At 42.9% G+C, this 12993-nt stretch overlaps 1 protein-coding gene across 5 annotated transcripts in view; it reads right to left on the bottom strand.

Annotated features, from left to right (window-relative positions):
• Positions 1-12993, bottom strand: part of myo3b (myosin IIIB) — a 104098-nt gene that overhangs the window by 30523 nt on the left and 60582 nt on the right. For 4 of the 5 annotated variants that reach the window (XM_024003053.1, XM_024003084.1, XM_024003077.1 and 1 more), the window contains 9 exons: positions 12155-12175; positions 11158-11235; positions 10657-10862; positions 8550-8661; positions 8258-8420; positions 7946-8026; positions 6312-6408; positions 4788-4827; positions 3813-3930 (listed from right to left, as the gene is read on the bottom strand). In XM_024003053.1, coding sequence (XP_023858821.1) covers positions 3813-3930; positions 4788-4827; positions 6312-6408; positions 7946-8026; positions 8258-8420; positions 8550-8661; positions 10657-10862; positions 11158-11235; positions 12155-12175 — 916 coding nt within the window. The remainder of the gene's footprint in view (positions 1-3812; positions 3931-4787; positions 4828-6311; positions 6409-7945; positions 8027-8257; positions 8421-8549; positions 8662-10656; positions 10863-11157; positions 11236-12154; positions 12176-12993) is intronic. The other variant, XM_024003059.2, reaches the window with a different exon arrangement.

Raw genomic sequence — 12993 nt, 5'->3', positions numbered from 1 at the left:
AAGTATTTGATACATCAGAAGAGCAGAAACTTAATATTTGGTACAGAAACCTTTGTTTGCAATTACAGAGATCATACGTTTCCTGTAGTTCTTGACCAGGTTTGCACACACTGCAGCAGGGATTTTGGCCCACTCCTCCATACAGACCTTCTCAGGTCCTTCAGGTTTCGGGGCTGTCGCTGGGCAATACGGACTTTCAGCTCCCTCCAAAGATTTTCTATTGGGTTCAGGTCTGGAGACTGGCTAGGCCACTCCAGGACCTTGAGATGCTTCTTACGGAGCCACTCCTTAGTTCCCTGGCTGTGTCTTTCGGGTCGTTGTCATGCTGGAAGACCCAGCCACGACCCATCTTCAATGCTCTTACTGAGGGAAGGAGGTTGTTGGCCAAGATCTCGCGATACATGGCCCCATCCATCCTTCCCCTCAATACGGTGCCAGTCCTGTCCCCTTTGCAGAAAAGCATCCCCAAAGAATGATGTTTCCACCTCCATGCTTCACGGTTGGGATGGTGTTCTTGGGGTTGTACTCATACTTCTTCTTCCTCCAAACACGGCGAGTGGAGTTTAGACCAAAAAGCTATATTTTTGTCTCATCAGACCACATGACCTTCTCCCATTCCTCCTCTGGATCATCCAGATGGTCATTGGCAAACTTCAGACGGGCCTGGACATGCGCTGGCTTGAGCAGGGGACCTGCTCTGTGCGCTGCAGGATTTTAATCTATGACGGCGTAGTGTGTTACTAATAGTTTTCTTTGAGACTGTGGTCCCAGCTCTCTTCAGGTCATTGACCAGGTCCTGCCGTGTAGTTCTGGCTGATCCCTCACCTTCCTCATGATCATTGATGCCCCACGAGATGAGATCTTGCATGGAGCCCCAGACCAGGGTGATTGACCGTCATCTTGAACTTCTTCCATTTTCTAATAATTTCGCCAACAGTTGTTTGCCTTCTCACCAAGCTGCTTGTGCCTATTGTCCTGTAGCCCATCCCAGCCTTGTGCAGGTCTACAATTTTATTCCCGATGTCCTTACACAGCTCTCTGGTCTTGGCCATTGTGGAGAGGGTTGGAGTCTGTTTGATTGAGTGTGTGAGTGGAGTCTTTTATACAGGTAAGAGTTCAAACAGGTGCAGTTAATACAGGTAATGAGAGAAGAACAGGAGGGTTTCTAAAAAAAACTAACAGTCTGTGAGAGCCGGAATTCTTACTGGTTGGAGGTGATCAAATATTTATGTCATGCAATAAAATGCAAATTAATTACTTAAAAATCATACAATGTGATTTTCTGGATTTCTGTTTTAGATTCCGTCTCTCACAGTTGAAGTGTACCTATGATAAAAATTACAGACCTCTACATGCTTTGTAAGTAGGAAAACCTGCAAAATCGGCAGTGTATCAAATACTTGTTCTCCCCACTGTATATTAAAAACTTCCCCAAAAGATTTCCACCCTATGGCAAAATCTGTAGAATTGCAGGAAATACACTGTAAAACTGCACAATTTTCTCTCCGTGCCATGGCAAAATGAGTAGAATTACATGAAATTATTACTATTATTCTCTACACCCCATGGTAAAATGTGTAGAATTGCAGGAATGTCTCCACTGTCAAGAGGGGTGCTGCTAAAATGTTTTGCTCGCAAGGGGTTTCCACAACAAAATTTCACCCAAAAGACTAGGACGGGTTCTGACAGCATGTATGGGTATGGATGTGGGTACGCAGGCCCGCAAGTCACTGCAGCCCCTCATGATGAGTTCAGATTTTTAGTTGCCCCCACCCCCATCAAAGTTGCCCATCCCTGCTATAAATAAATCAACTCTCCAGTAGGATGTGCTGCCCAGTCTACWGTTTTTTTCTTCTGATAGTGYATATAACGTTGAAGATCTGACGTTGTTTCAAAGGTACAAATTCAACATATTATATACAAGTTTTGTCTATGTAGAAATGTTTTTTTTTACCATAATGACATAATGGTGATGACTTTCTGCAATCCAATGTATTTTCCACATAGATTCCATATTACAATACGTTGACATATTACATTGAAACAACGTTGATTCAACCAGTTTGTGCCCAGTGGGATGTAAAGAAGGGCTGCGTCTGTGGAGTGCTTTAATTCWCTCTTTCCTTCTTCCTTCCACAAAAGACAGCACTGCAGGTATCTGGCTAAAGCTGGAGGATAGTCCCTTAGCCCTGTGTTAAACATACACTGAAACAGACATCTTTGAAACTAAGGGTAATCTCCTCCTGTATTGACTTCACACATGGGGCTGTCCTGGACCACACACCACAGCTGAGCTCAGTCAAATTACTTAGAAGGGACTTAGCGTCCATCAAACGCAGAGAGGMTCCGGGTCGTGCCACAGCTCTTTTGGCCAAACGCAAAGCGGATTTGAATTTCCTGGGCTAATTTTCAACTTTCMCTGTTGGTGTCCTGAAACACTCCAGTTTCACCTCAGAATATAAGCGATCACCAGGGGCGTCAGCAGGATGAGATACAGGAAGAAGCCTGGTCTCCAAACATCTGGCAGGGCCAGGCTTCCATGACTCGCTCAACCTCAGGATAAAAAAAGGCCTCAGATCTGCAGGGATCAAAGTGTACCCTGGGTGCCTGAGCCCGTGGCCTCCCTCAACGTATTCAAATATGGTTTCCTGAAAGCAACTTGAGCCATAAGCAGACCTCAGAATATAAACGTGGAGGAAAGAGATGATGAATACCTGAAAGTCTATGTGACCTCTACACACAACACAAGTGAAGCATTATGAAAGCCCATGGCTTACGGAAAATGAAAATGTTTTTATRACAGCATTTAGCATTTTGCCCCYAAACCAGCTACCCTGCTCTCAGGAGAAGAGAGTTTCAAACCTCATTAATAGACCTAGCTAGTTATAATGAATATTTTCCCAATTTATAATGGCATAACTGCTTAATTATTTTTGCTAGTATAAACCAGGGAACTACAGTGGGGGAAACACTTTAAATGCATATTTCAATGAATGAAATTAAACTCAAACTGCTATTCCTTCCAGCATTTCCCTTCATATTCACACATCATAAATTCTTAAAAGCAGTCCCTTGTCAGCGGCAGTGATGCTTCAGAGCGGGGGTCACCTGTATCCAGCATTACCGAATTAGCTGCTATCTAACCCAGACCTGCTGTGGCATGCTGACACTAATCCCGCGCCCGCTGGAGAGCCCTGTCTGTGTTATATTATCATGTCTAATCCACGTAATCTCCCGGTCGTGCAGCTAAACGGTATTCCACCTCCGTCTCTTACCTCAGTCTCGTAATAACATTAATGAAGGGCCGGGCCCCCATTACCCAGGCAGGCTAGTGGTGGGCTGGGTGACGGCCGTAATCAGCAGCCCCCTTCTCAACCACCCACTCAGCCTCCCAGGCAGCATGAATTAATGGAATTCAGCGCCTTGGGCAAAAAGCAAACCAAACATATGTTCAACAAATCAGGGTTTGTGTATTTTCTTGTCACCGTTACTATGGGTGTCTATTAGCGCCATTGATGAGATCTTTAGCAAAGGGCTTGGCGTGTGGGAGAATGAGGCTTTGAAGTGCTATAGCTCCACTTCTAAAACCCTTGCGTTGAGACGTCGTTTATGACCAGTTGACCCAGGTTAAAATACCATATAAATATCACTCATAATTCTTTCTCCCTTTGTTGTCAACAAAAAAAGGCAGGAAGGATTGGTAGGGATGAAAGGGTTCCTGAATTAAAAATGGCACTTTATCAATTAAAGCTGGATTTCTCCTGTCTCCTTACGTAATTACCTGCACCCTTCAGCTCTGTGCTCGMGCTTACCTTGTTTACACTGTGTGTCTCGCAGGCTGCCTGTCTCTCTGCAAGGCTTCACTACTGTGTCTTCTCTGACTTCTCTGCTGTCATTTCTCAGTTGTTTATCATGGCGGTCGGGAGCAACCTTTAAAGAAGAAGCATAAACACAGCCAGAAGAGTACTGTCAATGGAAACACAAAATACACAGACAGACAGAAAGACACAAGTAAAAGCAGSCCGCCTATTTATTATTGTTTCTTAGTCATACTGGATTCAAATTCATTTATTTTTWATTTACTGTTTTGGCAGACACAACCCATGAATGTGTTTTGCAATGTTAATCACATGCTAATGCAATCGCATAGGCCCCGCTATTACCCCTACCTCCCTGCAAATAGCAGCACACTGACTTAATTGTGAGGTTGAAAATAACAACACAGACAGACCTCTCATATAAAGAAATTACCTTTGAATAAAAGAGCTATAGGAAAGTATTAATCTGCTTAACATTTCTAAGTACATCCTCCAAAGGATTTTGCTTTTTAAATCTTACATATGCTCAGCAGAGTTACTGCGTTTTCCTCATTTCATCCTTTCAACATCAAATGGTGAGCAGCAAAAATTGGATCAGACTTCAAAGACTGTGATGTGCTCCTAGTCACGGAGTGGCTCTTCTATTTCACATATTGAATTCGAGCAGGATATCAAAGTGCTACCAAAGAACCTCAGGTCTTTACCAAAAAGGGGTCTAACATCTGTAGAAAGAGAAGCGCAAAGACAAATCACCTCCGGGAACAGCAAGCATTTATTCTCAGCCGCGAATTTCCAGCCTTTTGATTCTCCCATTCCTGTACCACCCTGTCTCTCTATTGAGATGGAGTTTGGAGCAAGAGAAGTCTTTTGTCTCAAGGACTCAAAAAACTAATGAATAATCTATGTTCAAGGGGCTTTGTAGAAGTACAGTATTATGCTAAAATATTCATTTCTCTGATAAAAACTTACCTTCTCTCTGTGATCATTGGAAGTGTTTCTGCCATCATACCTACAAAGGTGAAAAAGAGAGTTTAGAGGACTGATCCTAAACCACCTATCACAATAGATTTCACATGGTACAACATAGATAATGATATACAAACTATTACGTAAGATTTACCATCCTTCATCTTGTCTCTCTTTCATATGACATATAGACACACGACTGAACACACAGTAGAGCAACAGAACAGAGCTGGGGAATATTATTCAGGTTGGGCAGTGTGATGCAATAGAAACCTTTGGAGATAGACACAAACGTAGGCAGTGTGCAAGGCACTGAGTGATATAAAAGGGGAAAGTAACAGCGTGTAGGTAAGAGCCCACAGATCTTAAAAAGGGGAAAATGGGCCAGATCTCGTCAAAATAAATCTATATGGAGTGATTCCAACACTGATTAAACAGAATTGTTAAGTTGAGGTTTGAAGTTTTCTCACCAAGGAATATGATTGTAAACACGGAGAAAAAATTCCCAGAAGAAAAACTTCTCAGCCCGGGTATACAACAAGCATAACATTTTCAGATGTGGAAATCTAGTCTTTGAGTCTGGAGAGATGCATTGCCGCCCTTGACCGACAAATTCAATAAAAGCAGAAATGAATAAAGATTTCAGCTTCTCCAACAAAATGGGGGATCTGTGCATCAGTTGGCAATATACTTCCAAACCCAAGTACTGCCTATGTATTTACTTTCTTAAAAAATATATATATAATACCCTTAACATTTGAAGATGATGGAATAAACCAATAATATTCCAAATAAGAGAGAATCAATAGTGGTCTTGAATGAAAGAACAAGTGTTGAAGGAGAGTGGTGCGACAGTCAGCTCGGTTGGACTTGTGAGCAGGACTGGCCAGACACCATGTGTACTGCTGTTCAGCTGCTGCTCTCCTGCTTCACACATACTTCCTTAATGACTGGCCTGCCCATACGCTGAGTAAACACAAACTGCGTTCAGCTCTTACATCTGGAGACCAGCTCAGAGCCCAGCCCCGTTTGCGGTCAGACAAGTGCACTATCTTGGTGGAAAGTTATTTATTACATTTATAAAAAGGAGAGGTGGTGCAATAGGAGGAGCTTCCTCTAGTGGTTGAAACAACAGTACATTAACGAGGGGAGGAAAGAGGTCTGTGTAGTAGAGCTCAAGTTGAGTGACTGGTATGCAAACCCCTTTGCCCCATGACTGTGGTCTCTACCGGAGGTCCTTCTGTAACAACTTGAGAACGAGCTTGGCAGTGGTGCACACCAGGCTCAGATCTAATGGCCTTCAGAGACACTTAACACTAAAAAACTACAGTAAACCACAAACAAACATACAAAAACACAGAATATCATCCRTATGGAGATAGCTGAACCCTGCTGRCTGTGGCTAGACTTTGGAGCATCCTTATCATTAGGGCCTAATGGATACATCAACACAATCACACACTGACAAAAACATAGCTAACTGTTTWAGATCAAATATAACACTGGTAAAGGGATGAAGAAACTGACCCAAAATACTCGTTCCTGTCAGTGTGGCCTCCTGCCCCTGGGTGAGATCTGTGCCTCTGGATTCCATGGTCTTTACGCACTCGGTGGCCCCTGTATGCTGTGGATACAGTAATATGACTTCCATCAATGCATTATTATCTGGGATTTAAATTAATTTCAGCGTATTAAGCTATGTTTAACTGCACAACTTAAACTAGATAAGACAAAGAAAAAGGACACAAGATGTTATTTGGAATAGTTTAAAGAACAGTCATTAGTGTGGCTTGGGCAATTACTGACTGGCAACTAACAAAGCCTTGTATCTTACAATTTAGTAAACAAAGATGTTATCCAAGTGTAAAAAATTCTACCAGTTAGTGGTACAAAAGTGCATCCATTTTTCCATCAATCCAAAAAGGAGGGATTCACTTTCAAAACAATATGTGATGACAAAAGGGGACCCTAATGGATGGCACTAAACAGAGCATGCCACGCTATTCAGTCAAAGTGCTTTGTGTTTTAGTTGTAAAATTACACACAGTGAAAAAGAATGTTGGAAGTACATTGTTGAGCAGCTCTATTTTCCATGGTCTAATCTGATCGATGGTTAGCATGCCCCCCAGGTCCTGCTGAGATCTGAGGAGCCACCAGACTCATACATTTGAAAGGCATCTGTTTATTTAAAAAATGCAAATGCAGCCCACCTCAAAGGCTATAAGCTGCAGTGAACACACAATGTGAGCGTGTTGGAGTGTTCCGTCGGGGGGCTGAGGCCCCACTTATGTCAGGTTTGGCCTTCTCCTCAGCCCGCCCGCCCACACACAAACACGTCAATGTGGAGTTCTACAAAGAGATAAAGAGCGAGGGCCGACAGCAGGGCTTTTCTCACACCAAAAAACCTGTTTACCTATTCCACAGCGTTATTTACAAGGGTTTTAATGGAGGACATTTACACAAGGTGTGCAGGCGACTGATATGCTCCGTGTGCCAGATGAGGGCAGCTCTTAGGAGAGCCACATAAAACAATGCCAAGTCTCCACCCCCCCAGCCCTCCTCTACCCCTCCTCTCCCCTGCCCCTCTTGGCACCGTCCCTTGTCCTCCAATGAGAGGCTCAAAGGAGTGGGGGAGGCCCGCAAAGGTTAATGTGCCCACTTTGATCTTCGTCAAGGCACACTGAGTACGAATTAATTTACATTTCAGATGAAAAGGTTGACAGTATAAAAAGGCATCTTGTTTCTGGTATGTGAGAGCAGTGTAATAGACTGGGAATTTGACAGAGGAAGTTGTGAGGAAACAGAAGGGATAACCCCCCTCTCTTGCCTTTACTGGGAAAGAGATGAAAGGAAAAAAAGGATCTCAATATGCACTGTTCTTCTGAATCATGGGGACCAAATGCTGCCCAAACTTTCAAAAGCCTTTCCTTATACATTATTAATTAATTATTACGGTTTCATGGGCTGATTATTGAGATCAAAAAGGTATTTCATCAAACCATAAGGTTTTCAGACCTTTATTCATTTTCTCTTAAAAATATATAAAGAAAAACTCCAAAGCACATAATTTGGATATAGAAGTACATGACATTTTCAGAAGTGCCCTATTTAGTGTGTTGAGTACTTCTGAGAACAATTCAACCACATCTGCCATGCTTTACCTGATTGTATGCAAACAGCCGCGTCTTCCCTCTCCTTTCTGGTTCGCTTGAAATTCTGCCGGGTAGTGTGGCCCCTCCAGGCTACAGAGAGAAATAAGCTACTGATCAACCTCAGTCAAACAATATAGTCGGCACATACAACATGAGACCCCACTTCAAAACAGAACACAACCAGGTGGCAATGAACTCTCAGAGGTCTTATTATCTACTCTGAAGCATTGCTCTTTTGGCCTATATGGGTCACACTGTGGTTATCAAACTAATCTCTTTTATGAAGTATAGTCCTCCAGATTAGGCCAGGTGGATGGCTACCTGACTGGATGACGATGGCCCCACGGTTCCTCTTCTCCTTCTCTCTGCGGTAGCGCCTCGCCCCCAGCCAGCCCTTGGTGTAGGCCTGCATCACCATCACCCGTGCTATCAGCTCTCTCAGCAGCAGGTTCAGCTGCTCCACATGGTAGTACTTCAGGAACACCTGACATACAGTACACCCAGGGAGCTTAACATCGAAGCACCTCAATCCATGGAGAAAGTTGCGATGCCATCCGTATGTTTTGAAACAAGAATCACTATAATTTCCCCTGGCTAATCATCATCACTTTACCTTTGTCTTCCCTAAGACCCAGTTCTCTAGTTTGGCCCGCTCCAGTATGGCAACGGCATTTTCTTTGCTGGTGTCAGGCATCTGGTGAGCCCGGAAAGCAAGGTAGTAATACCTATAAAAGSGGGGAGAGGGAAAGATATCTGACTTTTATCATATGTAATCAGATTTTTTTGCTGTGATTCCRGTGTTTTCAGACAGTTCAGAAACGTGCCTTTCATACAACTTCCAAATATATTTATATCAAAATTAATTCAATCGCCATCCGTGGATCAGTGCACAAAGAAAACGAGGCTCGCTGAGGCATGAGTCACTAACAGAGGCCTATTGTCTGAGCTTTTCTGAATGGACTATGCGCTCTTATTTCAATCACCACACAGATGACGCCCATCTGTGTTAATCAGGTCCAGTGCATGTCTCTACTTCATTGTCTAAGGCCCTTGACTGTCCCGCCTGTCACAGTTTATAAAACACCCGCATAGGACAGAGCTGATATAACTGTTTGTTCAGGGACATCAAGGCTCCCAAACTGCTGGTTCATTCCTTGTGTTCTGGTGTTGGTCAAAGAAAAGAAAAACAACAATGGAGATGGAAGAAAATGTTTTTGAACCCCCCCCCCCCACCTCATCCTACAGCCTTTCATTCTAATTCCTGTTGATACCTGTTCTTTCTTTGATGGTAAATACAAAGCACACTCCTTCGCAACATCAGACGAGTCTTTGATATGAGAGCACAAATTTAAATCAGTTTTGCACTAAAGGTGCAGTTTAACTATTGAGTCTGTCAGAATTATTTCTGCCTGGRTTGGATGGGATAGATTCAATGGCAAGGTTGAAAGCCAGGGACATGTCAGGATATGGTTTCCTATACTCCAAACAATAGATAGGTCAAATCAATCTAGTAACACAACAGGACAGTAGCTTTAAACACTGCTAAATGAGAATCCCCCCTCCTCACACACACCTACACGTACACATTCATTCTATCTGAGGGTTAACAGGCGATTGTCAGGTGATGCACTCTCACTTTTAACACCAAACTAAGTGAACCCTCAACTAAAATAGCCTCACCAACAATGTCGGAGAATTGGGACAGGCAGAAGAACGACATGTGGTCATTCAAGGTTTCCTGCTTGAAATCCGGCTAAATTAAACACACAATCTTTTAAAAGCTCCCCTAGAGCAGCGAAACTAACCAGCCGTCCCACTGCTTTTTACACAGGCCACAAGCACAAGCCCAAGCTAATTAAATTGTACATCATATTAAAGCACCCCATTGGAGGTGCCTGGAATATTTTTCAAAGGATAATTGATCAAACGTAGGTTTCCTACGTTTTCCCAAGGACCTAGTTTGAGTATGRATTTTATTCTTGATGGGTCGAGGAAGGTTTAAATCCTTGTTTTTTTCAATAGATGGAATTCTTATTATGCTCACACTGGCAGATGTTGCCAGGCATTTGAAAAACAAATAAAAACCTTATCTAATATCCTGTATCTAACCCAATTTCTTCATTACTTCATTACCCACCTGGGGAATAATGGGGTTCTATCTCAGATATGGACTGTGTCCAAGACACTGAGCATAAAAATAAACCCTTAATGAATAGTAAAGAAAGATTAATTAAAATGTCTATGGTCAGCCTCAGAGTTCCTCTCTGTTTGAATTGTGCCCTTATTTCCAAGTCCCGTGAAGTGAACCCACCAAGTTAAGAGAGTTGAACCCACCCAGTTAAGTGAGTTGAACCCACGCAGTTAAGAGAGTTGAACCCACCCAGTTAAGTGAGTTGAACCCACCAAGTTAAGAGAGTTGAACCCACCCAGTTAAGAGAGTTGAACCCACCCAGTTAAGAGAGTTGAACCCACCCAGTTAAGAGAGTTGAACCCACCCAGTTAAGTGAGTTGTACAGGATGTAGTCTTACGCTATCACTAATGACTGCCAATTAGTGAGCCTATTGCTGTGCTCAAGTTTTAACTCCCATCTAATTAAGGAAGCCGTGTTCTGTGTGATGTAGCACACACAGTGCACGTGTTCTGCTCTACCACTGGGGTTGTGTCGGCACTCGGCGTGCACATCTAGCGCCGAGGCACACGGACTCACTGCAGTTGTTACCTGTTAACAAACTCTTCGAACAGGATGCGGTGGGAGTAGCCCTGGCGGCGGATGTTCACTGTCTCCAGGATCCCGGTGTAGCGCAGCTGCACCATCACCCTCTCCTTAAAGAAGCGTAGCGCCTGTCTGTCATCGTTGGGCTTTATGCAGCGCACAAAGTGGGGTTGACCCACCACCATCTTAGACAGCAGATCCATCAGGGAGTACTGCCAACGCAGTGAGGAGACAAAGCAAGGCGACGGGGGCGGAGCAAAGAAGTTAACAGGGATTATCCTTTGCATTATGCATTACTTCCTACTGTCATCGCGGAATTCACAGATTCCGTGCTGATGCTGTTTTGTTATTGTGTCAGCAAAACAATATTTTTACTAACACGCTCTTCACTCCTTGATAGAAATCAACCCAGAAATTAAAACCCTTTTCTATTTTTGTACTGTATTAGAGGTCACTGAAAAACAATGCCGAAACGGAATGGTTGGGTGTGGTGATGGTGATACATACCCGGAAGTAGGAGGCCACTGTCTGTCTCCTCATGTTGGTGGTTTCCTCAGGGTGTCGCATCATCTCCATGGTGTCCACCTAAACACAAGCTGTCCCATTAATTCCTTCCTCCCAATGGGATGGACATGAATACAGTACATTGTTGCTTGTACTGTGCTGCCTGGGAAGGGTAGCAGCACCATAAACACTTAAAGCCAACAGTGTAGAGAATGGATGTGTACAGCTGAGGGGCATGGGAGAATTGCAGCTAGCGCTGCACTGTATAATGAGGCCTGCCATCTCAAACCAGATAGTCCTTCTAACAACGGATTAACGAGGACACAATATAAGCATTCTAATGGCCCTCACACTTCATGGCTTCATAAAAATGAATGACGCAATCAATATTTTATAGTAAGTCTACACAGCAAAGTGCATATCTTAATACTTTATTTCATCTTAGCACAGGGGGAAAGGTATGTCAAACATTTTCTGAACAACTTCATGTAGTAATTGGATGTCTTGACAGTGTCTATGTTGAACGCTGTTCAGACAGAAGTACCAGCAATCATCCCCTTTCTGTTCAACTACTTCTGCCCATGTATTTTAACAAGGGCCGTCCATACGTCTGCACTAGTTCAACCATTTGTTTGCAATGATAACTTTTACCAGCTTCTCATCTATTAACTGTTTAGAACTTTCCACAGATTTTGATTGGGCAAAGGAGAACATGCATTTTACATCAATCATATTTCAGAGTTTGACTCATCGTTACCATGTACTTTCTTTACACAGAGTAAGTATAGTAGTGTAGCTCATAAGGTGGTTTGATGCTTTACAAAGAGTGTATGAAAATGTCACAATGTTAAACCACAGAGAAATTGAACCCCTCCACATGATACCAGTAGCCAACCATTGGAAACAGTAGAAATMTTGTTAAAAATATTAACTGAGAAAAATAAGAAAGTCATGCAAGATAAGGTAGAAGGAAAAAAAAACAACCATAGGCTGTTCTTACCTTCAATAAGTATTTGGGAGACTGAATACAGGAAGGTGTTGTTGAGAAACATGGAATGAAAGGAAACGATAAGAGGATAGACAAGAAGTAAAGAATCTGAAATCACCCTTAAGGGGTATAACACCAAAAATCATAATGTGAGTCATTTCTTAATTTCTTAATTGACAAAATCTTAACAGGACATTATGATTTTACTGCATGCGCCCTTTAAAAGAGGTTAGTTCAGACAGTGAGAGATGAATAGAGCAACAGAGTATTTTTCTTATAATTACTTTTATGATACACTAAGTCAGTAAAGTCAGTTAAGAACAAATTCTTATGTACAATGACGGCCTACCCCAGCCAAAACCTAACCCGGACKCCACTGGGCCAATTGTGCGCCGCCCTATGGGATTCCCAATCACGGCCGGTTGTGAGACAGCCTAGAATCGAACCAGGGTCTATAGTGACGCCTCTAGCACTGAGATGCAGTGCCTTAGACTGCTGCGCCACTCGGGAGCCCAGAGCTTTGGATAAAAGCATCTGCTAAATGGCATATAGCATGATTATTTATTATATATTATGTTCACTACACTAGTTAATAGGGAAGATATAAAACCAGATAACCCTTTCATAGGGCTGCAGCAGGATGTAATTGTTTATGGCCTAACTGTGGCCTCATTTTGGCTAGAGGCCTGTAACACGAWGTTCCATCAAACGTCTACCATTCAACATGTTGTTCTTTATAATAGGAATTGTGCGAGAAATCCGTACCAGCAGTCATCATTTAAAGCCTCCTTCCTAAAAGCTGTTGATGGGGTAAAACACTGAGATATGCCCCCTTTTAACGATGCATCTTT

This window comes from Salvelinus sp. IW2-2015, linkage group LG2, assembly GCF_002910315.2.
Source record: "Salvelinus sp. IW2-2015 linkage group LG2, ASM291031v2, whole genome shotgun sequence".
NCBI lineage: Eukaryota > Metazoa > Chordata > Actinopteri > Salmoniformes > Salmonidae > Salvelinus > Salvelinus sp. IW2-2015.
The sequence above is the reverse complement of the archived record's forward strand: the minus strand, read 5'-3'. Positions and strand labels throughout refer to the sequence as shown.